Source organism: Muntiacus reevesi, chromosome 1, assembly GCF_963930625.1.
Source record: "Muntiacus reevesi chromosome 1, mMunRee1.1, whole genome shotgun sequence".
Lineage (NCBI taxonomy): Eukaryota > Metazoa > Chordata > Mammalia > Artiodactyla > Cervidae > Muntiacus > Muntiacus reevesi.
In genome coordinates this window covers 190729668-190756404 of record NC_089249.1, presented here as the reverse complement: position 1 = coordinate 190756404, position 26737 = coordinate 190729668, and the positions used below count along the sequence as shown (strand labels likewise).

At 45.7% G+C, this 26737-nt stretch overlaps 1 protein-coding gene across 2 annotated transcripts in view; it reads right to left on the bottom strand.

Moving 5' to 3' along the window:
• CACNA1A (calcium voltage-gated channel subunit alpha1 A) overlaps positions 1–26737 on the bottom strand; it is a 249440-nt gene that overhangs the window by 111423 nt on the left and 111280 nt on the right. For both annotated transcript variants that reach the window (XM_065917635.1, XM_065917634.1), the window contains 5 exons: positions 23902–23993; positions 20961–21113; positions 16434–16627; positions 2360–2463; positions 1151–1266 (listed from right to left, as the gene is read on the bottom strand). In XM_065917635.1, the coding sequence (XP_065773707.1) occupies positions 1151–1266; positions 2360–2463; positions 16434–16627; positions 20961–21113; positions 23902–23993 (659 nt within the window). The remainder of the gene's footprint in view (positions 1–1150; positions 1267–2359; positions 2464–16433; positions 16628–20960; positions 21114–23901; positions 23994–26737) is intronic.

Here is a 26737-nt window from a genome sequence, read left to right as displayed (position 1 = left end):
TGGACGGGGAAGGAGAAGGGTCCTCCCAGGCACTCCAGTCTCCCCTTGCTGAGTGACAACTCTATCAGCCAGAGATGTGCTTGCTAACTTGCTTTTGACTCCCAGCCCCCCCACTTAAGCAACAGTTACAATGCCAACATCATCCCTACTTGCTTCAAAATAAAAACCAACCTCCTAACCATAACTTATAAGATCTTGCCTGATCTGACCCCTGTCACCTCCCTATCCTCCTTTCCTCTGCTCTCCCCCTCACTCTGCCCCAGCCCCACTGGCTTCCCTACTGTGAGTCCACTCTGCTCCTACCCCAGGGCCTTTGCACTTGCTGTTCCCTCTAGCGTGAAGGCCCCTCCCCTAGACATCCACATGGCTTCCTTAGTCACTTCCTCCAGGTCTCTGCTCAGAGGTCACCTCCTCAGAGAGACCCTTGCTGATCACCCTGCTGTCTCTCTTTCCTGCCTCCTGCCCTGTTTTATTTTTCCTCTCAGCATGTAGCAACATCCAAAATTATGTGTATTTGGTTATTTTCTGTCTCTCTCATTAGACTATCAGAGCCCTGCAGGCAGAGATCAAATCTCAGTGTCTAGAACACTGTCTGGCATACAGTAGGTGCCCCATAATTGTCTGAATTACCAAACAAATAAACATGTACAATACCTACTGCATGTTAGGTACTGCTCTTTTTTTTTTTTTTTTTTTGGCTGAGCCACTTGGGATGCAGGATCTTCCTTGACCAGGGATTGAACCCATGCTCCCTGCAGTGGGAGTGTGGAGTCTTAACCACTGGACAGCCAGGGAAGTTCAAGCATTTAGTTTAGATTACCTTAGGGACATCTCAAACAGCTTTATGAGGTAGGTACTATCATGATCTCTGTTTAACAGGATGGGAGACTGAGGCACAGGGCAGTGAGGAGCATGGCTAGGAGGTGGCAGAGTGGGGATCTAAACCAATGTCTGGTTTTAGAGCTCTTGAGTATAATGTTATGTCATGTCCTGGCTTCACCTCTCTGGATTCCTGTTGCTAAACATTGGGACTACCAGTTCAGATCCTCTATCTCCTCCCCTCGTCCATCTCCAAACTGCACGCATGACTCTAGGTGTGCTCCGTGACATGGGATTTCAATTCCTGAGCCCCAGGATGAAAGGGCCTCACCTGCTTTTGAGATCCACTCCATGTACCCATTGAGCTCTCGTTCAATCTGTTGCTGCCGCCTCAGCTTCAGAAAAGCCCGCCGGTTCTCTACCCGCTCCCTTTCTTTGGCAAACTCCCTGAAGAAGCACAGGAGAGTCAGGTCTGGCTGTTTTAGAAATTTTACGGAGTGTGCGTGTGTGTGTGTGTTTGGGGATTCAGAATCCCTGGAGGGCAGTGCATTTAAACAAGAGGAATCAGGTTTTCTGGAAGAAGATCAGAATACTATAGGAGTGGGCATTTCTGCCAGCTTCCCACGTTTCCCACCAACTACACCCAGTTAGAGAAAAAAAACCCACGAAACCATAAACCATGTCATGCCAACCACTGCTGGCTGTAAACCTCATTCTCATTCTCTGTACTCTTGGCTAAAGAATAGTTTCATCCCTTTTTTAAGTTAGGCCAGTGACACATAAGCTGAAGATTTCTGCAGCAATCTCACTTCCATGATATAGGACCCTTCGGGTTTCCCTTTTTCCTCTTCCTGTTTAGAATGTGAGATGCCTATCTTGTGAGTGTGAAGTAGCCATTTTGAGACCATGAAGAATCCATGAGATTTAAAGTCTCTAATAAGGATGTCAGCATGGAAAGCTAGAAGAAGCTGGGGTCTATCACGACACCATGGAGCCACCAAACCAATCCCCAGGCTTGTAGTGAGAAAAATTAAACTCATTTATGATGAAGCCAGAAAAACAATCTTGGGGGTAGGGTACAATGTGTGTTATGAAAGTGCATGTTTGATTGTAAGCTACAATTTTATATTTGGAAAATAAGGGAAGGGGGAAACCCAACCTGCTATTTTTTTTTTAATGTAAATTATAGAAATTAAAACTCTATAGAATTTTCTTGTGCTTTGTGTTGTGGGTCTGAAAATTTTGAGAAAAGCTTCAGAAAAGGCACTGAGCTACCTTTTGGAAGTAGCTCAGTGTCAGGGGGGAAGCTTAGTGAGTGAAGCCTGGGTTGGATTTCAGTTCCCATGCATCTCTTCACTGGGTGTCCCCAGAAGTGCACAACTTGAGCATTTGTACATGGATTGCTGATAATGGACCAATAACCCAAAGCAAGAGAAGAGACCTATTCTGTGCCTGGAGAATGAAAACAAAGTTTTGATGGCTTCTTCCTGGGGAAGAGACGGTGTGGGGGAATGGGATGGGAGAAGTAGCAGAGACTCACCCAGACAGCACGCCCAGTACGAGGTTCAGCATAAAAAAGGAGCCGATGATGATGAGGGGGATGAAGTACAACCAGTTCCAAGTGTTCCCTGAGGCATCGTTGCTCTATGAGGGTGAGGAAGGAACGCAGGTGAGTACTGAGTGGGACTCAGGAATGACCTGAAAGGTAGAGGTGTAGCTCTGGTTCTCCAGGGGCTTTGTTCTCAAATGCCCTTGGCATGTGGAGTCCTAGAGTTCTGCTAGCCCAGAGAGGGGAAGAGAGCACAAGATCAACCAGTGGGGGAAACTACAGAGGTACCAAAGCTCTCTCCTACTCACAGCTTTTCAGAGGACCAGAAACCAGCATGAAACTCAGGAGGACTCCCTAGACCAAGCTCCAGGAGCAGAAGGGGAAAACCCACTGAAATGTAGAAATAAACCCTTAGTTCCCTCCCTCTCTCCCAAACAGTCACACTGTCTCCGTTGGGAGGAGGTGCATGATGGTGGGGTCGGATAGTTAGGTTAAATCACCAACCTAGTCAGCAGGACTATGAACCTTTTCCTCAAGTGTCTCCCTCTTCTATTGCCTGCAGCATCAATGTCAACCACAGAAACGCTGCCAGAAAAGCCTACCTAGGTCAATTTTCATGGAGGAGGATTGTCCACAAATAGAATATTCTTCTCTGGGAGAACAGAACACTATGACAAGGAGGAAGTTAGGAGGGGAAGAAAATCAAGACTAGAGAAAGAAAGAAACATAAAATCCAGCACTTAGAGAATACTTTTTTTGGTGCCAGACACCCTTCTAAGCATATTACTGATGCTGGTTTATTTACTCATCTAATCCTCATGATGTCCCTATGTTATTGTCATGAATTGTGGAAAATGAGACCCATGAAGTCAAAACTGCAGCCTGAGCTTACAGAGCTAGACAGTGGTGGACACGGGATTTGAACCAGGAGGCTAGATCCCAGAGCCTGTGGACTTAACTTCTGTCCTGCGGGAAAGCCTTCTGGTGCTTCATCAGCTCTGTGACATCTGCAGAATGTGGGGCTCCCAAATGTGGCTTTAAAAGCTCACCTTTAAACGCACATTCAGTGCTACTGCTGCCCTGCAGAAAGGCTAAAATGAGAATGACTGACAATACCAGGTGCTGGTGAGTCTGTGAAGGAAATAGAACTCTCACATGCTGTCAGTGGAGGGTAACATGGTGTATGAGTTCCCTGCGGCTGCTGTAACAAAGAACCACCAAATGAGTGGCTTCAACCAATGGAAATTTATTGGCTTATAGTTCTAGAGGCCAGAAACCCAAGATTAGGGTATCATGGTTGGTTCCTTCTAGAGGCTCAGAGGGAGAATATGTTCCATACCTTTCCCCTGGTATCTGGGGGTTTGCTGACAATCTTTGGTGGTTCCTTGGCTTGTAGATGATTTCTGTCTGATTTCTGTCTTCATCAATACATGCCTTTCTCTCTCTGTGCATGTCTGCCTCTGTGTCCAAATTTCCCCTTTCTACAGGGACACCCATCATATTGGATTAGGGCCCGTCCTAATGGCCTCATCTTAATCAATAATTCCTGCAATGACTCCATTCCCAAATAAAGTCATATTCTGAGGAACTAAGGGTTAGAGCTTCAATATGTGAACTTGGGAAGAGGCACAATTCAATCCATCACACATAGTACAACCACTTTGAAATGGGATGGGAATTTCTACTAAAATTAATCATGCACCTTCACTAAGACCTGAACATGGCACCCCTGGGATATTATCCAATAGAAATGTGAACCTGTCTATGCCCAAAGTTATAGTAAGAGTGTTCATAGCGGTGATCTTCATAACAGCTCCAAACTGGAAACAATCTGAATCCTTGTCAACAAGAGAGAAAATAAATAAATGGAGTATTGTGCAACAAAAGACCGCCATTCATCACATGAAACCTTACAGACCTGGCATCCAGCAAAAGCCAGACAGAAAAGAGCATATATTGGGTTGGCCAAAAAGCTCATTCGGATTTTTCTACCTGATGTTACAGAAAACCCAATAGAACTTTTTGGCCAGCCCAATATGTAAGATTCTATTTATGTAAAATACAAAAACAGGCAAACAAGCTGATGATATCTGAGGTCTAGATGGAGTATCCTTTGGAGAGAGTAGTGACTGAGGAGAGGGCAAGAGGGGAAGCTCTTGAGGCTGAGAAGGCTCTGTTTCCTGATTCTAGGTGCTGGTTATACCCATGTGTCCAGTTTATGAAAATTTATCAAGCTTATGATTTGTGAAGTGTTCTGAATATTGATTTTACTTGAACCTCCCTCAAAGTTTTTTTTCTTCAAAGAAAGTCAATTTTACCTTAAAAAAGCAAGGAGATTCTGACACATGCTACAATGTGGATGAATCCTGAGGACATCATACTAAGCGAAATAAGCCAGACATGAAAGGATAAAAACTGTATGATTGTACTCATATGAACTTCCCATATTTGTCAAATTCAGAGACAGAAAGCAGAATGGTGGGCAGGGTCTGGGGGAGGGAGACAGAGGGTTAGTGTTTAACGAGGACAGAGTTTCAGTTCTGCAAGGTGAGAAAGTTCTGGAGATGGACGGTGGTAACAGTTTATATCAACGTGAATGCACTTAATGCCAATGAAGTGCACACCTAAATGGATTAGATGGTAAATTTTAGGTTATACTTATTTTATCACAATAATTAAGAAAGAAAACAGGCCAAAGAGGCCAACTTTTATCATTATGGACACAGACAGGTTCTGGGGACAAGGAACGTGCCAGTCCCAGCTCACACTTGTGTTCTAACAGAGTTCTAATGCTTTGCTTCTGGAAGGTTCTGGAAGAAAAGAAAAGGGTCAGCAGAAAGGGCTGAGCAGAAGGCAGAACTGGCTTTGTGTTTCCCCCCTCTAGTGCTGCTGTGGCTGAGGCATTTTGTTCTCATTTCTTAGGGCTAAATATAGCCCAGGGAGAGAAAGCCTGCACTGGCCAATAGATGAAAAAAGTCTGGGCTGTTTCAGGAGGCAGGTTTGGGATGGAGACAGAGTGGTGGGGAGTGGGGGGAGGAGGGCAGGACTGAATGTAGGAGAAATGGCAGAGGTCCCTTGGTACCAAGGCAGCCCCTCCATCCCAGGATCTGCCTACACCCCAGCTCTCTGATACACTTAGAGGCACCTGGCCCTGTGATGCCACCTGGCATAAAAGACACTCACAATGCCAGGTCCTCAGCCTACTGGAGCCCATTTAATCCTCTCACAAAATGTGGTATGTAATCCTTCCCATCTTCCTGGATGAGGAAACTGAGGCAAATGGAGGTCAAGTCTCATGTCCAAGATCCCTGTCATGGGCTGCATTGTATCCTGTCAAAAGATATGTTGGAATCCTAACCCCCAGGATCTGTCAATGGGACCCTACTTGGAAACAGGGTCTCTACAGCTGCCATCAAGTTAACATGAAGTCATGGTCGTGGGCCCTAGTCCAACAGGACTGGTGTCCTCTTAAGAAGAGGAAAACAGGGACTTCCTTGGTGGTCCAATGGTTAAGAATCCATCTGCCAGTGCAGGGGACACAGGTTTGATCCCTGGTCTGGGAAGATTCCCCATGCCACAAGGGAACTAAACCTGTGCACTGTGACTACTGAAGCCTGTGCACCTGGAATCCATGCCTCACAAGAGAGGCCACCGCCATGAGAAGCTCGCACTTTGCAACTACAGAAAGCCCGTGCACGGCAATGAAGGCCTGGTGCAGACAAAAATAAAGAAACAAAATAAAAATAATATTCAGAAAGAAGAGGAAAACACCAGGTGAAGATAGGGACACACAGCCATGTAACAATGGAGGCAGAGACTGGAGGGATGCAGCCGTGAGTCAAAGAAGGCTAAGGGTGGATAGTCACCACCACAAGTTCGGAAGAGGCAAAAAAGAATTCTACCCAGAGTCTCAGAGGTAGCGTAGCTTTGCTGGCACTGGACAGACAGGTGGGACAATCTCTCTCACTCTAGTAGAGCTTGCTTGAGCTGACAAAACACCCCTCGATTCCCACAGTCTCCACACCCAGTGGATGGGGAAACTGAGGTTTTGGAAGATGCTATGATTTGCCTAGCTCACACACAGTGTGGATGGCATGGCTGTGACTAGACCCATCACTCTGGCTTGCATCCGGCTGATTTTTTTTCTGTCTCACTCACTCACTGCACTTACACAGTATTTTCTGTTTATAAAAATTGGCCCAAGAGAGTCTTAAAGAAGAGGGAAAATACTGATTCATCTCAGCACTGTTGGTACCTATCGTGGCGCCTGGCGCTTAGCAAGCACTCGATAAATACTCATCAAACAAATTAATGGCTGAGTCCCAGTAAAATCCTTAAGTGCCTTCTGGTTTATGGCTTATTTTTCTCTATAATTTTTTGAGCATAGTTCATTCAGAAAAAGTATAGAAGGTGCAAAAATAACCCTCCCCAAAACAACCAAACAAACTCTTAGCCCAAAAGAACACCCAACTCCCCAGCATAAAGGATAAGAATGGGGTGGTTTAGACAATCAGTGTATGGGTACCAAGGGGAAAAGGGGGGTGTGATGGATTGGGAGACGGGGGTTGACACATACACATTGTGTTGTATTGCTATGCTCAGCCATATCCGACTCTTTGCAACCTCATGGACTGTAGTCTGCCAGGCTCCTCTGTCCATGGGATTTTCTAGGCAAGAACACTAGAGTGGGGTGCCATTTCCTACTCCAGGGCATCTTCCTGACTCAGGGGTTGCAACCACGTCCCTTGTGTATCCTGCACTGGCAGGAGGGTTCTTTACCCTCTGAGCCAGCTGGGAAGCCCATGTAACACACTACTGTGTACAAAATGGATAACTAATGAGAAACTGCCGTGCAGCACAGGGAACTGTACTCAGTGCTCTGTGGTGACCTAAAGGGGAAGGAAATCCAAAATAGAGGGAGTGTATGTATACTGATAGCTGATCCCCTTCGCTCTATAGCAGAAACTAACACAACATTGTAAAGCAACTATATGCCAAGAAAGAATAGAGAAGCCATACTTCGCATGAAAAGATGCTGGTGGCTCAGACAGTAAAGAATATGACTGCAATGCAGGAGACCCGGGTTTGATTCCTGGGTCGAGAAAATCCACTGGAGAAGGAAACGGTTACCCACAATAGTATTCCTGGCCTGGAGAATTCCACAGACAGAGAAGCCTGGCAGGCTGCAGTCCATGGGATCATAATGAGTCGGTCACTAATTATGAGAGAAATGGAAATCAACCCTAAATGTCCATCAACAGAGAAAAGGACCAAGAAGATGTGGGACAAAAAAAAAGGAGCGGATTTGACCGTGTCAGAGCCAGAGCCCCAAGGTGCCATGAGGGAGGTCGTATTTCTGTCCCAGTTTATGAAAAGGTGTTAGCCGCTCAGTCGTGTCTGACTGACGCTTTGTGACCCCACGGACTGTAGTCTACCAGACTCCTCTGTCCATGGGATTCTTCAGGCAAGAATATTGGAATGGGTAGCCATTCCCTTCTCCAGGGGATCTTCCCGACCCAAGGATCAAACCCAGGTCTCCTGCATTGCAGGCGGATTCTTTATTGTCTTGAGCCACCAGAGGAACCCCAGTTTATGCCTTTTATTAAATCATGCAATGCCTGCTAATTATTTTTTGAGTCCCCCTTTCCTCCATTTACCCTCAAAACTGTCCTTGTTTGGGTGGTAAATTGTGTGGTCTTTCTGCCTCTGAGGTCTCCCATCACCTTCCCTGGCCTCTTCAGCTCCCTTGCTCAGCCTCACTCCTTCCCTTCCGGCCACATGGGCCACCTCGCTGCTCTTCACAAATGCCAGAGCCGCTCCTGCCTCAGGGCCTTTGCACTGGCTGTCCTGTCCATCTGGGTCTCTCTTTCCTGACATGCCTGCATAGACCCTCCTCACTTCATTCAGGTCGTATTAGAAGAACTTCAACCTCTCACCTTGAGGGTCCACAACACTGCTACTGCTTTATTTTTCTCCTGAGCTTTCATCACCCTCTTACATGGGAGTCGTCAAACCACTGCCCATGGGCTAGTCACCTGTTTTTGTAAATTAAAGGTTTTTTGGCACACAGTCATACCCATTCATCTTCTCTGTGACTGCTTCTGTGCTATGAAAGCAGATTGAACAGTTGTGACAGAGACTACATGACCCACAAAGCCTAAAATATTTAAGATTCTGCCATATATATATAAACATTTCTTAATTATCTTGTTGACAGCTTGCTTCCCCCACCGAAATGTCAACTCCCCCTCAAAAAGGGATTTTTGTCTCTTCCTCTTGCTGCACAGAAAGTTGCCTGTATGCAGTATACATCCAATGAATGTTTGTTGTGTGAATGTGTAATCTAAAGTGCTCCCCCCAACCCAGATCTGACGCTTTGATATTGGCCAAGATGAACATCTATGAATTAACAAGGGCTGAGGTCAAGGATTAGTGTCTACCATTCCTGACTGGCATTTTATTTGTCGACTAAGCACAGTTTTGTCGCTTTCCTAATTGACACAGAGAGAGAGTAACAGTGAGAGCAACAAAGAGAAGCACAGACAGGTGGGATGGAGAGAGAGAAATAGGTGAACAAAGGAAAGGGGGAGAGAGAAAGATAAAGAAAGAGACAGAGATCAAGGATTAAGACAGACAAAGACAGAGAGGGGAAAAGAAAGAGAAAGGGAGTTTTTAGAGAGAGGGAGGGAGTGTAATGGCTTCCCAGATGGCTCCGTGGTAAAGAATATGCCTGCAATGCGGGAGATGAGGGTTTGATTCCTGGGTCAGGAAGATCCCCTGGAGAAGGAAATGGCAACCCACTCTAATATTTTTGCCTGGGGAATCCCACGGACAGAGGAGCCTGGCGGGCTACAGTCCATGGAGTTCAAAAGAGTCAGACATGACTTACTCACTAAACAACAACAACAGGGGCGTGTAATAGTTAATGCCCAGTGCTGGGTTTGAATCCTGATTACACCACTCTGACTAGGGGATCTTGACAGGTCACTGCATCGCTGTGGGCCTCAGTTTCCTCATCTGGAAGATGGACCTAAAAACATCTCCTCGCATGAGTTTTTAAAAATATTTATTTATTTGTTTGGCTACACTTGGTCTTAGATACAGCAGGTGGGATCTAGTTCCCTGACCAGGGATCAAACCCAGGCATCCTGCATTGGCAGCATGGAGTCTTAACTACTGGACCACCAGGGATGTCCCATGAGGCTGTTTTATGGATCAGTTGATGATAAAAGGAAGATGCAGGGATGGATGCAGTAGGCTCTCAGCAAATGGCAAAATGCTAACTTAAGATGTACTGGTTCTACCAGGACCCCCGTCTTTTTAGCTCCCTGCCCTGGTAGCAACCAAGAGAGGGCAGGTTCCATCACCAACACGGCACCCCCAGGCTACTTTGGCCCAGATGATGAGGAGTATGTTGAGGATATCCTCTGCGTAGGGTGGGGTGATTTCTTTTTTTTTTGGGGGGTCATGCAGGCGTATATGGTGAGGCGGTCCCTGTGAAATGAGACTGCCTGTCACTCAAGCAACACACAATGCTTTAGCAAATGGTCCCAGTGCAGCCCTCCTGGGCTTCCCCCATCCCACTCCCTTGAGCTCAGAGAGCCAGTCCTCCATCCTGTTTGCTGTAGGAGGCGGCAAATGGCAGATTCCAAGGCAGCCCGTGCTGAGTCAGAGTTGGATTCCAAACTTAACTTCATGTGTGTGGCTCTGGGTCTCAGTTTCCTCATCTGTAAAATGGGGATATTTAAGGTTCTACCATCAAGGAGTCACAGGTGGTGCACAGAGAAACACCTAGAATAGTGTGGCATAGATGAAATGGCTGATAATCCAATATTACTCCAGAATGTTGCTCAGATCCAGGTTGGGCCCCAGGAAGGTCCAGCAATGAGGCTTGTCCAGTGGGCACAGGAGCCACGTGGGTCCTTCAGAGGCTCCGGGACAAGGGATCTGGCTATGTTGACTGACGTTCATTCTCTAGCAGTTAAAAATGACTTGGACCACACTTTTGGCACAGAGTTTCAACATATACCCGCCTTTGCAGTCTTTGGGCTTGGATAAGCACCCACCCTACCACAAAATCCTAATGGAGACAGGTCCACCATGCCCAGAGATGCCTCAGCGGCCCATCTCCAAGGATCCTGGGCCTCTAGAGCAGGGCTTCTCAACATCAACACTCCTTTGGACTTGGACATTTTGGACTTGGTAACTTGTGGTGGGGGCTAAGCCAGACACAGACGGCAAGAACTTGTATTACTTGCTAAACCATCACTCCCTGGAGGGTTTTTCCAGCCACAGTAACCACAGAAGTCTCTGGGAGATTCTCTCAGTCTCAACTGGGGTGGGAATCCTTTGGGGTCTGAGAATAGAAACTAGGGAGTCTGAATTTGCATCAGAAAAGTTAACCCTTCACTTTCCCAAGTCAAGAATCTGCCTGCGATGCAGGAGACCTGGGTTTGATTCCAGGATTGGGAAGATCCCCTGGAGAAGGGAATGGAATTCTTCTGTAAAGATTTGTCTCTTCTTCACTTATTCTGTTAATTTAATAATAAAGTAATAAGATGACTACTTATTACTGTTATGTCAATCAAGAAGTCATTTATTTATTTTGGTGTGTACTCTCTCTGGACAGGTAATGTAAATAAAAACACCCAGCATACAGTGGGCACCCAGAAAATGCTCTTTCTCTTGCCCTTCCTTCCCATCTTCTGGTCTGTAAGTAACCAAAACATCTCTTTCCCCTCCTAAACAATTAGCAAGACAAATTTAAATATATTTCCTGATTATAAAAGTAAACTGTGAAACTATTATACATACAATTGATAAGCAACAAGGATTTATGGTATAGAACAGGGAATTATATTCAATATTTTATAATAACCTAAAATGGAATACAATCTGCAAAAAACAACTGAATCACTATGCTGTACATCTGAAATTAATGCAATATTGTAAATCAACTATCTTTCAATAAAAAAGAGGATAAAAATCAATCATGTTCACACTGCTATATTTAAAATGGATAACTAACAAGGATCTACTGTATAGCACATGGAACTCTGCTCAATGTCATGTAGCAGCCTGGATAGGAGGGGAGTCTGGGGGAGAAAAGATACATGAATTTGTATGACTGAGTCCCTTTTGTCAACCTGAAACTATTACAACACTGTTAATTGGCTATACTCCAATATAAAATAAAAAGTTTAAAAAAGTCAGCTGTGCTCATTGTAGACAAATTTGTCAATATAGAGAAGTATCAAGAAAATAAAGATTCCCAAGTCCCACTAACAAGATGCCATCTTGGTACAGCGGACTTCAGTCTTTTTTTTTCTTATATTTTCAAAATTATACACTTGAGATGATAAGGTTCTACGGACTGAACTATGTCACAATTCGTAAGTTGAAGCCCTCATCCCTAATGTAACGGCAATTTTTAGACGGAGTCTTTGGGAGGTGATTAGGGTTATAGGAGGTCATGAGAGTGGGACCCCTATGATGGGATTAGTGTCCTTATAAAAAGAGATCCCAGAGAGCTTGTTCTCTCTCTCCCCCCTCACCATGAGCGGGTACAGTGAGAAGGCAGCCATCTGCAAGCAGGAAGAGAGCCCTTGCCAGAACTGGACCATGCTGGCACCCTGATCTCGGACTTCCAGTTTCCAGAACTATGAGAAAGCACACTTTTGTTGTCTAAACTGCTCTGTTTATGCTATTCTGCAATGTCAGCCTGAGCCCATCTGTCACTACAGGAGACCTAAGAGACATTGATTTGATCCCTGGGTCAGGAAGATCCCCTGAAGGAGGGCATCGCAACCCATTCCAGTATTTTTGCCTGGAGAATCCCACGGACAGAGGAGCCTGGTGGGTTACAGTCCATAGGGTCACAAAGAGTTGGAGACAACTGAAGTGACTTATCACAGCATGTACACCTTGGTTCTCTTTAAAAGAAATCAGTTCCCCTTGTCATCATATATGGTGAGCATTTCCCTGAATCCTGAAATATTCTCCCAACAGATGATTTTTAATGACGACATGATACTCCATCATATGGAGGGACCATACGGTATTTAACCAGTTGCTTCCAGTTTTGTTCTATTTTTACAGATAATGCTGGGGTGCACATCCTGATACAAATCTTCGACAGTGTTTCTGATTATTTAAGGTTAGGCTTTTTCTAAAAGCACTTTAACTGGGAAATCAAGTGGGAAAGAAAAGAGATAAATTGAAAAATGGAAAAACCTGGATGGGGCCCCAACATACCATGAGGTGAGCTGCTGTTCCCTCAGCCAAGCACGTTCTTCTCCAAAACTGCTTGGCTCTCTTCTCTGTGGAAATGTCCCCTCCTCTGAGAAGCCCTCCCTGACTGCCTGACCTAAACTGGCCCCTGCACCCCATCGCTTGCCCTCTCACGCTGCTGTTGTCCTCATGGGACAACAGGTCAAGTCACCACATCCCACGGTATACACTTGCTTAAGGTCTATCTTCCATATTCTGAGTAATTTATTATTTATCAATGTTCATTGGTCATGTCTGTCTCCCCGACGAGGGTGGAGATTTTTGTCCCTCTTCTTCATTGTGCTACCCCTGATCACCTGACCATTTCCTGGCACACAGTGGACATTCAGTAAGTAATTAAGGGATTTCTCTAGTGATCTACAGTTGAGAATCCCCCTGCCAATGCAGAGGACATGGGTTCAATCCCATGGTCCAGGAATCCTGGTCCATGTCACATACCATGGGACAACTAAGCCCGTGTGCCACAAGTACTGAGCCTGCATGCCCTAGAGCCTGTGCTCTGCAACAAGAGAAACCACCGCAATAAGAAACCCAGGCACCACAAACTAGAGAGCAGCCCCCACTCACCACAGCTAGAGAAAACACGAGTGCAGCGACAAAGACCCAGTTTGGCTGAAAATAAATAAATTAATTAAGTTTTAAAAATAATCATTAAAAATAAGTAATTATGGAATAAACAAATGGATTTCAATGTTGAGAAAAGAAAAGAGATGTTTGGCCTCCACACCTATGGATTCTAAAATGCTTGAAGCAGGTGCTTCCGGACTCTCCCATGGATCTCGCCTGACAGAGGCAGGTAAGGCCATGCCCACGGGCTTGGCTTTAGCACAAGATAAAGGACAAAGAGTCCGGACACTGCGCCTGCCTGTGGCTGGATGGAGCTAGGGGTGTCCTAGGGCAGGCCTGGCAGATGGCAGAGCACATGGGCAGGGCTCAGATGAGTCTGGAAAAGCAACAGCTCTGTCTTTGCTAAGCAGAAACTCAAAGATGCCACCTTAGCTTCTGCCCTTACCAACGAGTGATCCTAGTGGTTGTATTTTGGGTTGAGGAGCTGTCTTTTCTTTTCTTTTTTTATAAATTTACTTTCAATTGAAGTATAACTGCTTTACAATGTTCGTTAGTTTCTGCTGTGTGACAACATGAATCAGCTATAAGTATACATATATCCCCTCCCTCTTAAGCCTCCCTCCCATGGGGGGTGGACTGTCTTAATTTAGGAAGTCCCAGACAAGGGTTCAAGTACAAGTAGTTTATCTGGGAGATTTACGAACTGAATTATGCAATTCCCCCTCACCAACCCCCCAGCCAAGATAAGTTGAAGATCTAACCTCCACGACCTCAGGATGTGACCTTATTTAGAAATAAGGTCAAACTTCCCTGGGGGTCCAGTGGTTAAGAATCCACCTTCCAATGCAGGGAACACAGGCTTGATCCCTGGTCCTGAAAGATTCCATATGTCATGGGGCCACGAGCCCACAGGCCAGCCTTCCTGCCTTAGAGCCTGTGCTACAGAACTAAAGAAGCCACTGCAAAGAGAAGCCCCTGCACTGCAACTAGGGAAAGCCTGCTCGTGGCAGCAGAGACCCAGCGCAGCCAGCCAAAAAATCACATAAGAAAAAAATTTTTTTTACAAAGAAAAATGGGGTCATTACAGATGTAATTAGTTAAGATGACATCGTACTGGAGTAGGGTGGGCCCTAATCCAACAGGGTAAGAGTCCTTATAAGAAGATGGCCATAATACAGATGGGGTATTCAAGAGGAGGACAGAGAATCAATAAGCCAAAGAATGCCAAGGATGGTTGGCAGCCACCGGAAGCTGGGAGAGGCAAGGAAGAATTCTACCTGAGAGTCTTTGGAGGGTGCCTGACCCTGCTTGGCCCTTCTGGCCTCCATACTGTAAGATAATGAATGTCTGTTGTTCTAAGCCACCCAGTGTGGTACTTTATTACTGCTCTTGGCTCACATCAGGTTCAAATTCCTGCTTGCGTTTCCACCAAAATATGACGGTGGGATATAACTGCATGGCAAGTTCTAGAAGGCTACCCTGTGGCAGTTACCAGTGGGGTGAGAGCGGGGAACAAAGTGGGACCCAATGGTTCACCTCACTTCCTCAGTTGCTGCCAGATTTTTCACAATGAAAAATTCATACATTTCTAAAAGGAGAGCCTGTTGGGATAGAAAATTTGGCTTACAGAGAGCTTACCTAGGGCCATGGTTCTAAACGTTTCACATATATTCACCTCACTCAGTCCTCGTGCCCTGTGGGGTAGGATTGTGCTTTTCATTTTGCACACGTGGAAACAGAGACACAGAGAGTGTAAGCGACTTGCCCTAGGTTGCACAGCATGGAAGTGGTGGGGTCGGGAGGGGAAGCCAGGCAGCCCGAGGCCTAACTCTGCTCTTTCGACTGTTTCCCCTGAGCTTGAGTCTCTCAAGGTGGTTCAGCTCAAAGCTTCCAGGGTAAGAATCTCCTCGGACAGTGGTGCTTCCGACTATAGAAGCCTCTGGAAATCCGTGGTCCTGCTCACTCTTCCTCATCCACCACTGAGCACATTCCCATTGTCTTCCTCTGAACCTCCTTCTGGATGTCCAACCCCGTGACGCAACCTGACCCAAGAAAGCTCCTGACGATCTCAAAGTTGCTGTCTGTTCCTAGAGATGCCATGCTCAGGCCAGGTCATTAGGCAAAGTAGGCCACCATGGCTTTTCCCCACATCCTTTAGATTTGTCTAATGGACATATGGGCACAATGGTAGAAATCTATGTGGTCTATACTATGAATCCCACTCCCAAGATGGGGAGACTTGTGCAGTGTGTGACATGTGTAACTGTCCAGGGACGGGGGACAGGAAACAGGGTAGAAGGGTAGGCAGGCAGGAGCGTACATCTTTTCAGACCTGTCCTTAACAACTTCAAGACTGAGGACAAGAGAACCAACTGAGGCCCACATAATATGTGTGAATATTTAAAAACTACTAAATAAAACATGCTCTATGCTTCTGCTGCACAAACATACCTTCATAAGCACTGGGAAGGTCAGTCTAGAATTTAGAATCTGGATGTCTGCACTGGGTTAAGGCATGCGGACAGGCTTCCCTGCCCCTTGACCATGGCCTGCCACCTGGGGGCAGGGGAGGGAGGGCTCCACACACACATGCCTGGACGTGCCAATCTGCATGTCCATATTCCAGCCACATTTGTGCCAACAGCTACCCCAAGGACATTCTTAGACCTCAGGGGATACAATGGGTAAGGTAGTCAGAGAATAGACTCACGGAAGAATCCAAGTTCATGGGCTCTGGGCTTGGGCAGGGAATTCTAGGATCTCAGATGACCCAAAATATGATCTAGAAAGTGGAGGGGTGGTGGCACCAGCTCCCATCAGCACCATAGCAAGGGGCACGGCTGGAGGAGGGTCAGCAAGAGCTCCAGCACAGAATCCCTTTGGATAGGTGTCCAAGACATGCCTCTATCTTTCCTCTAGATTGGTTTTTAACTTCATGCAACCCTTTACATATTCAAAAATCTAAAATTATATTTAAAAACTCGTGCAATTAAAAATTATTCAGCATCTGTGTGCCCTCTAGATTCTCACCTCCTGAAGATCCTTCCCTATTAAGAGTTCTGAGGACAAGACCCCCATATCGTCAAAGGATGGAGCCTTAGGCTGGCTCTCCTGGGGCCAGATTGAGCTGTCTCCCTGGTTCAGGGTCCCTCCACTTCAGCCCTAGGAGTTGACTGGGCCTGGCTCTCCACCACCCCTCATCACTTACGTTGTAGAGGAGGTCAGTCCACCCTTCCATGGTGATGCACTGGAAAACAGTCAGCACTGCAAACAGGATGTTGTCGAACTGAGTGATCCCATTGTTGGGCCCTTCCCAGTAGGGCTGACATTTGGTCCCATTGGGGCAGGTGCGGGCAGGTTCCTCTGTCCCACATGGTGCTGGAGACTCACCCTGAATGTCATCTATGAAATGGAAGAGAAGAAAAGTCAGGGGAAGGGGCCAGCAAAATCAGCTCTGAGAAACAGGAGCCAGTGAACATTCAATGCTGTTGAATCTGCAGAAAAATGGCTCTTAGGATGGATTTATCAGTCTTTTTCCAAAAAGTCCAGTGCTTGGCTTGGTTGATCTATTCATTGTTTTCTATTTCATTAACTTCTTCTCTAAGCTGTGTTCCCTTTCTTTGTCTTTTCCTAAACTTTTGAGATAGATTAATGTTACTTAAGGCTATAAATTGCCCTTTAAGTACAGCTTTAACTGGACCTCACAAATTCTGTCATGCGCTGTTATCATTATTGTTCAAGTAAATTATTATTTTAATATAAATTATTAATTATTATTTCTTCTTTGATTTGTGGATAACCAAGAAGCAGCAAAAATTTGTCAGGTATATACAAAAATAGAGTAATGTAATGAATTCCCATGTACCCATCACCAATTTCAATATTTATCAACTCAGGGCTAATTTTGTTTCATCCACATCCCCTCCCCACACTAAAATATTTTTAAAGCAAATCTCAGACATCCTAGCATTTCATCAACAAATAAGAAGCATGTCTCTTAATTTCCAAGCACTTTAAGTGTTATCTTTTTGTTACCAATCTCTAGCCTAATTGCACTGTGGTCAAGAGGATATGTTTTGTATTATTCTGTCCTTTGAAATCTGTTGAGACGGACTTTAAGGTCCCAACAACAGTCAACTTTGGTAAATCTGCTGCATTTTGAAGTGGTTGGGGGCAGTGTTCTCCAGACTTCCATTAGCACAAATTTGTCAACTGTGGTGTATTATTCTTCTGTAGCCTGACTGATTTTTTTTTTCTTGAGATGTACTGGGCTCAAGGGAGTGGGGGCGAGGGAGGTCAGTACACACAGTACTCAACCTTCGGCACAGGAGCTAAGCTTTCTCCCCAAATAGCAAGAGGCAGATTGTGAAAATGCCACAAGGAAAGAGACACATGTCAATGGACACCCCTTTTGCTGGAAACCAGAGACAGCTTCCTGGCAAACTCAGACTGAGTGATAAAGGTTGAGTCTGAATTCTAAGGTGATGCCTTCATGAGGATGCAATCAGGGGAGTATAGAACATTCTGGGTGTATATAGAACATCCCATTGGACCGAGGCGCAGATAAGAGAGGATCCTGTTCAGTGAGTGACACTTTTGAAGGTTTTTAGAGAGTGACATTGTCCGATAAGAAATCAAACAGCTGAGTGTGTAAATTCAAGTTCCCCACTAAATAAAAATATATCTCAATACACATGCTACATATAGGGTTTGCAATCCATTGTTAACCTCCACTTAGCAACAAACAGGAAGAAATAAGCCAACACAGAATGCGTGAATCTTACTGGCCTTTGAGACTTCTGTTAAATAGAAACTCTAGGCCATGCAAAATGACATTTGCCATATCAGAAGGGACACCTACAACTCAAGAAGCATTGGCATCCCAATCACTAGTTTAAGTTGTGGGAAATGCTTTTCCCTTTCATGTAAGACTTGGGACAGGGGCTGATTTAATGAATACAGATTGGAAGGCAAAATGTTTTAACCATAAGACTCGGGGCAAAAGGGAAAATTCCATGGGTTCCTATCATGAATGAGAACCACAGTTTGCTGGGAAGGTTGCCTCTGTCCAAAACCTTCTCCATTTTCACCTTCTGTCCAAGTCTGGCTCAATTCCCATCCACCAACACCATCCCCTCTCTTGGGTTAGTCCAGTCTACTGGTCCCTTTTTTTCCCCCTCAGGGCTATAATAGTTCCCAAATGTTCACATTTGGTGAGGAGATAAAAGCAGGCGTTAACCTGCACTGCTATAGACTAGTTCCAGATGAGGAGTCTTGTTTCCGCAAACTATTTTGGAAGCTCTTGGAAAATAGGAAGCTCTCCCACCTTTCCTTTGCATTTCTCTGGGTGTTTAGCACAGTGCTGGGCACCCCTAGCCCACTGGTGTTCCTGACTGTGACCTGCCAGCCCCCTCATCGCGAAACACTCTGGGGGCTGCTTCTAGAAAAGCCACCATCCAGAGAGTCTGAGGAATTTGGTTATAAATATATTTTAAAATTAACCTGCTGCCTGGGTGTCTGTATATATCTGTCTCTTACTCACACGTTCTTATATTTTTAATTGTGAGCTTTTCAGTCATCTTCCCTAAATCAAGGCTTCCAGTTGCCCCACCCACGTCTGTCCCCTTACAACCCTGATTTAGACTCAAGCCAGTCCTCTGTCCCCTTGGCTGGAGAGAGAGAGAGAGAGAGAGAGAGAGAGAGAGAGAGAGAGAGAGAACCAACAAAAACCAAAACCCAGGATCCAGGAGTCCTGGTTTCTCTGCTCTCGGCTGATGTTTCCAAGGGGCCCTGCCCTGTATCTCTCCCTCCAGCATTTCCGCCCAGGTGTCGAGGCCAGGAGCAGAAATAGCTCTGCCTCAATTAACACCTTCTTCATTGGGGAAGGAAATAATTAGGACATCCCATATTGAGCAAACTTCACAAGCCCAGGAGAGAAGGAGATGGGAGGAGCAAGAAGAAAGGAAGCAAAAAAAAAAAAAAAGCCTCTTGAATAAACCTTCCTTACTGGGTTTTCCTGCCCTCTGGGAGGTCTGGGGAGAGGGTTCGGTTACCTGGGGGTCACCAGGAAGAGAAGGTGGATGGGAAGCCACTCCAGGACAGAATTATCTTTCCAATAAGGCAGGCCTGAAACCTTCTTCCCTTCTCACACAGGCTCCCCTGTCTCCATTCACAGTTTCCTTGACCCACGACTAACGCTATCATTCAGCCCATCCACAGTGAGGAGGCCCATGGTCCAAGTATTGAAATACAGGCTTCCCTCTTATTTGATTTCATTTGGTTCTTTGGCTTCAGAGAGCAAGTAGCCAGGTTTGCATAGCAGGGGACTTAATCAATGGTGAATGTGGAAGCTATTAGGTCCCTGAGTATATGGATAGCTAGGGACACCCAGGCTGTTTCACTGCTGTTTCAGAGACTAAATCTGTGACTTCTGGTCTTCCTGAGTCATCCTCCCCCATCCTTTCTTGTTGCTGTTGTTTAGTCTCCAGGTCCTGTCCGACTCTTTTGTGATCCCATGAACTGTAGCCTGCCAGCCTCTTCTGTCCGTGGGATTTCCCAGGCAAGAACACTGGAGTGGGTTGCCATTTCCTTCTCCAGGGGATCTCACGGGACCAGGGATTAAACCCAGGTCTCCTGTATTGGCAGATGGCTTCTTTAACACTGAACCACCAGGGAAGCCGCTAAGCTAAGGGGATGACCGTGGCACAGTGTGGGGAGGGGAGGAGTCAAGATCCTATTTGCGCTTCTTACTGATTGGTTGGTGCCAGGACTCCCAGTGGGATGTCTTTAAGGCATCTTCTTGGGGAGACTAGGAGTCACCCTCGACTCTCCCTTCCTTCAGGGTAAGGAGGTTTCAGGCTTCTCTGGTGGCTCAGTGGTAAAGAATCCGCCTGCCAATGCAGGAGATGTAGGTTGGATTCCTGGGTCAGGAAGACCCTCTGGAGAAGGAAATGGCAGCCTACTCCAGTATTCTTGCCTGGGAAATCCCATGGACTGAGGGGCCTGGCAGGCTACAGTCCATGTTATCACCAAGAGTTGGACACGACTTAGTAACTAAACAACAAAAACAAGGAGGTTCAGAACTCAGTATATGCTAGGGTCTGGGGTCGCTGCAGGGTAGCTAGGCAGAGCTGTAGGTACTGAATTTTTATTCTGCTGTCTTTTGCCCCTACATGTTCCCACTGAAAATATCTTTGATGCCTGCTCCTGCCCAGCGTTTGGGGCAGCCAGCTGTGCCAGGGCATTAATGCCCAGCCTGGGCTCATTCCCCGCAAATGTCGGACAGAATTTGGTGGATAAATACCCAGCTCCCTTGCCCCTAGTGTGGGATGGGTCTAGGGCGTATGACTTACCCTGTTTGCTCCAGGTGCCCAGTGGAGCTGAGGTCTGGTAACCTTGTCCAAGATGGTAACCTACTTGATGACGTCCCTAGATGTTACTAGATCCTCCGTGTCTCACTTTCTCATTCACCTGAAGGTGTTTCCTGGGATCACTTCCCCAATAAAAAACACTTACCCTGGGACAGCTTCTCAGGTACCTCAGTGTAACATCCAGCAACAACCAAGATCTCTGGGGCTGTTTAAGCCCCTGCCTTGGCTTCGGGAAGATGTTCTCCCAGCTTCCAGGAGAAAGAAGCAAAGCCCTGCAGATCTTGTCCAGGAGCTTGTCCCCAAGGGAGAAAAGAAAGGGGAGGAAGGCTGGAAAGCAAAAAATCTATGATGCTGCTTGGACCTACCTGTGCCCTCTTCAAAGCAGGTGGTATGAAATTTTCCCATATAAAATTCTAACCCTATGATTGCAAAAATAAGGATTGCAAAAAATAGGAGGAGGCCGATCTGCAGCAGGGGGATCATTGCCTTCATGATCGACTTCAGGACGACTTGTAAACCTGGGGAGATAGAGAGAGAGAGAGGCCCCAGAGGCCTGTGAGAAGGTCCCCTGAAACGCCACCCCCAGGATGCCTCCTGAGGAGACTCAGAGCACGCGGGGTGCGGGGGACAGGGCAAGCGTGAGGGGAGACAGATGGAAGACATGCAGGCTACTCATTTTAATAAAAGGAAAAATCCTTCCTTATATTTTAAGCACTTTTTTTGGGGGGGGGGATTTCTTTTGGCCACACCGTTTGGTTTGCAGGATCTTAGCTCCCTGGCCAGGGACTGAACTTTGGAACATGGCAGTGACATCACTGAGTTCTAACCACTGGAAATTTCCCATTTTTGATTTTAAAAATAATTTTTAAAGTACTGGGCAGGCATAGGCTGTCCTGTTTGATGACTTTTGGGGCAAGTAAGAGGTGGAAGTTCATAGCTTTCTGAGTCCTATTCTTGGGTGTTGCACAATTTTCATTCAGATCAGGGTGCCTTTTCCTAACCTTTTTCCACCAAGAGGGGGCATCATTTTCCTAATTCATACAATGCCATATGCATTAGTTGCAGCTCTGCCTGGGAAAGCAGTCAACGTCCTAGTCCCAACCCTGAGAAACCAGATATTTTACTGGCTTTTAGCAACAATCCCATGAGGCAGGAACACGTGTAAAATTATCCCCATTTTACAGAGGTGAAAAGCAAAGCTCAGAGGATGCCATGCTTAAAATGAGGATTCAGTCTCAAGGTGTGAGGAATAACAGGGCCAGGATTCAAACCCAGGTTGGAATTGAAGTCAAATCCCATGTCGGTAACCAAACTTTAGGAAAGTCTATGTTAAAATGCTCCCAAGTAGCTCAACAGTAAAGAATCTGCCTGCCAATGCAGGAGACACAGGTTTGATCCCTGGTCACAAAAGAGCTGGACATAACTTAGTGACTAAGCAACAACAGATAATGTGGTTAAAAGGAGGATTTCTTGTTTTATGTCCTTGGATACTCTTCAGTGTCTCCCAGTTTATAGTCTATGAGAGCTTGAATATAATTCGTATCCTACTGTTGGGTGAAAACTATATAAATCTTAATTATGTTGAATTGGTTTATAGTACTTTTCGGGTCTACTGCATCCTTCTACTTTTCTATATATTCATTCTATTAATCTTTGAGAGTTTAATATTGAAACTCCAACTAAAAATCTTAATTTATCAGGCTCTTCATCTGTAATGGGGAGGAGACTTAGCACCTCCCTCTCAGGATTAAATAAGAGGGTTCACACCTAGCAAAGCTCTTGGCATATCATAGATGGTCATTAAACAGAGATTCTTGTTAGTATCAGCTTTGGGATGGAACTTGATTTAACATGACGTAAGCACCTCTGGTCTCTTGAAGAGAAGACTCTTGAGAGTCCCTTGCACAGCAAGAAAATCAAACCAGTCAATCTTAAAGGAAATCAACCCTGAATATTCATTGGAATGACTGATGCTGAAGCTCCAATACTTTGGCCACCTGATGCAAAAAGCCAACACATTGGTAAAGACCCTGATGCTGGGAAAGAACGAAGGCAAAAGAAGGGGGCGACAGAGGATGAGATGGTTGGATGGTATCACCGACTCAATGGCCATGAGTTTGAGCAAACTTCAGGAGACAATGAAGGACAGGGAAGCCTGGTGTGCTGCAGTCCGTGCAATTGGACATGACTGAGCGACTGACCAACAGGCACCTGCTGGAATTCTGTGGACACCTGAGTAGAAGAGCCTTCTTTCTACAAAAAGATCCTGCTGGTGGTTATCTGGGAAATCTTATGTCTTTAAATCTGGATGGCAGTGAACTTGAAGAATGAAGCTAATGAAATGCAAAATGGTGGTAATAACAGAACCTACCTCATATGCCTGTTGTGAGGATAAATGAGTTTTTTTAAAATGGCAAATACTATAACAGTGCTTGATACATTATAAGTACTTATAAATAAAAATATTAATTATTATTATTAATATATTACTACTACTACTAGTGACCAGGAGAACAGAAAAAGGTTAGCCCTGTTTCGTTTTTTTTTTTTTTTTGCAGCTGAACCTAATCCTGATTATGAATAATACAGCCACCCACAAAGGGTCTGGAGTAGAAGCATCCATCTATTCTTAGAGGATGAGAAAATAGCATGGAATGAGTAGACTTGGGAACTCATTGTGTCAAACTGTAAGAACTCTGGTGATTCATTTAACCTTTCTAAGTCTCTACCTTTTCGTCTATAAAATGGGTTCACTGGGTGATTGTGAGGACAAACTAAGATAATACACAAAAAGCTCTTTCTGCCGTGCCTGGTATGCGGTAGGCACTCAATAAATGGTAACCATCATGGCCACCAATATTATTCAGGCTGTGGGGGCAGGCTGGCTAACTCCTAATTCTTCCACTCAGCCACATGATTTTGCTCAAATTATTCAGCTGCCCTGAGCCTCAGTTTCCTCATCTGTAAAGTGGAGATTTTGGTCCTATCAACTTCACAGGGTTGTGATTATAGAATGGGGTCCTGGGTGGAGCTCAGCATGGCTCCTGATAGAGAAGTGCTCAGTAAATGGGTGCTGTGGGGATGGGTGAGGCTCCTGGCTGGCTTTTAGGAGTTCACCCAGACCTACAGCCAGATTCCTGGGGGTGGGGGTGGGAGTCCCTGAAGGGGCTTCCCCAAAGATGAGGCTGCCCTGACCCAGGCTAGGGAAACATCTGAGGGCGCCTATGAGACCCTCTTGCAGAAGGGAAATCGAGGGCTCCCAGGACCCCTGAGCAGACCCCTTGCCAGGGTCAGAAACTCACGCACTTGGGATTCCAGACACCAGCTTGAGCGGCCGCAGCACTCGAACTGCCCTCAGCGTCCTTAGGTCAAACTCCGTCCCAACTGTGGCCAAGATGCTGGAAGAAGCCAGAACAGAAAGCAGACGGTGGGTTTCAGGGTCAGAGAGGTGGGTGGGGAGTTCAACGTTGTGGTTTCTTTTTTTTCAAGTTTTTAATTCCAGGATAGCTGCTTTATAATGGTGTGCTAGTTTCTGCTGTGGAACAATGCGAACCAGCCATAATTATATATATAATCAATTATACATATATAATTGATTGACCAAATCAATCTATCCTAAAGGAAATCAGTCCTGAATATTCACTGGAAGGACTGATACCGAAGCTGAAGCTCCAACACTTTGGCTACCTGATGCAAAGAACTGACTCATTGGAAAAGACTCTGATGCTGGGAAAAACGGAAGGCAAGAGGAGAAGGGGACAACAGAGAATGAGATGGTTGGATGGCATCACTGACTCGATGGACATGAATTTGAGCAAGCTCCAGGAGTTGGTGATGGACAGGGAAGCCTGGTGTGCTGCATTCCATGGGGTTGCAAAGAGTCGGACACAACTGAGAGAGTGAACTGACTGACTGATACATATATACATGTACATGCATATATCCCCACCCTTTTGAGCCTCTCTGCCTGCCCCCATCCCACTCCTCTAGGTCGTCAGAGCACCAGGCTGCTTTCTGGGCAGGGTGACCACAGGCTGGGTCTCGGTTTTGTCATATGTAAAACGGTGTTAATAGTACCTGCTTCACAGGATAAAAGATGATTTACAAAGGCCCCAAATAGGTCTTAATACTCAATAAACACTTCCCTTGTGTGGCTCAGCTGGTAAAGAATCCGCCTGCAATGTGGGAGACCTGGGTTCGATCCCTGGGTTGAGAAGATCCCCAGAGAGAAGGGAAAGGCTACCCATTCCAGTATTCTGGCCTGGAGAATTCTACAGACTATACAGTCCCTGAGGTTGCAAAGAGTCAGACATGACTGAGCAACTTTCACTTCCTTTCACTCAATAAATGTTGGGCTGAGAAGAAGAGAAACTTTTCTCATGGCACATGGCTGGAGTGATACTCAGTATATTTCACAACCCAAGATCAGGATGGATTGTGGGGAAACTTGGAGGCACTAGGGGAGTGACAGACCTTTTGGGCTCAGGTCATTTTACCAACTGGCAAGAAAGTAGCTTAGTACTAAGACCTCAACCTGCATGGGTTCAAATTTCAGCTCTACCATTTCCCAGCTGGGTGACTGTGGGTAAGTCACTTTTCCACCTCATGCCTCAGGTCTCCCTTTTGTATAATAAGGATAACAACAGTACTGAACCCTCAAAGGGATGTGAGGATGAAACGAATTAATACACGTGAAGTGGTAGGCATTGTACCTGGCATATAGGAAGTGTGTTAAGCTACTGGGAAATGAATGAGAAAAAAAAAACAAACCCAAAACACCTCAAACAATGGGTGTGGTCCTGCTGGGGTGGACTAGCTGGCATCAGCCCCAGAGAGGGCTACAGACCCAAAGCCTCAGGGCAAAAAGTCACTCTTGCAAATGCAGGTAAGAGTTATGGCAATAGGTGAGATGAGCCTTCTGTAGAAAGCTCCCTTCCCTCACCCCTTACATAAAGACCCCATCCTAAGACCTCACTTGTAAAAGTGTTTCTGGTGAGACAAGGGGTTCCACAGCACTCCCTCAGCCCAAGGAACCCCCTAGACCCGTTTCCTAAATAAGAAATGTAGGGATGACCATGGAACCACAGCCAGAAAAGGCTGTCACTAGAACCTCAGATGATGAGCAGGGAATGCTGAAAAACAGAGGATTCTGTGGTTAAGAACGGGCTTCCCAGGTGGCACCGTGGTAAAGAATCTGCCTGCCAATGCAGGAGACACAGGCTGGATCCCTGGGTCAGGAAGGTCCCCTTGAGTAGAAAATAGTAACCTACTCCAATATTCTTGCCTGGAAATTTTCATGGACAGAGGAGCCTAGCAGGCTACAATCCATGGGGTTGAACAGCCAGATGCTACTGAGCACGCACTCTGATTAACAGGATGGAGACCACACAAATAATTTGGGGGTGTCTTCCTTCTTGTCCAGGAGTCTGAGTTTTACAACTTTGGCCTGTGAATAACCAGTATCTACATCTGTCTTTATTTTTTGGCGGCACATGCAGAATGTGGGATCTTAGTTCCCTGACCAGGGACTGACCCATGCTCCCTGCAGAGGAAGTGTGGAGTCCTAACTACTGGACCACCAGGAAAGTTCCTCTTTGTCTTGTTTTTTAAAAATTTTATTGTATATTGGAGTACAGATGATACACAACTCTGTGTCAGTTTCAGGGGTACAGCAAAGTGATTCAGTTACACATACACACACAACCATGCTTTTTCAAATCCTTTTCCTATATAGATTACTTAACAGAATATTGAGGAGAGTTCTCTGTGCTACATGGTAGGTCCTTGTTGATTATTTATTTTATATATAAATATAAAATATATTATTTTATATATAGTAATAGTACATCTCTTTGTCTTTGAGACAATCAGTATCTGCATCTATTAACAACCTGTATTGGCATCTGTATTAATAAACTGTATTGGCACGCTTTTGTCTCAGGACTTTCTTTGAAGCTAAGACAGACCCAGGCAGTGAATTTCCCCGTGAGAGCAGCCCTCCACCAAAGATGGCTGGGAAGAGGTGGATGAATTCCCCAGCTCCCTTGCCCCCTCCTTCCAGATTGCTCTGAGGTGTGAGTTCCATACAGGCTCCCAGAGAGGTTGAGCCCAGCTGCCCATCGAGGCTAACCTGCTGAACCCC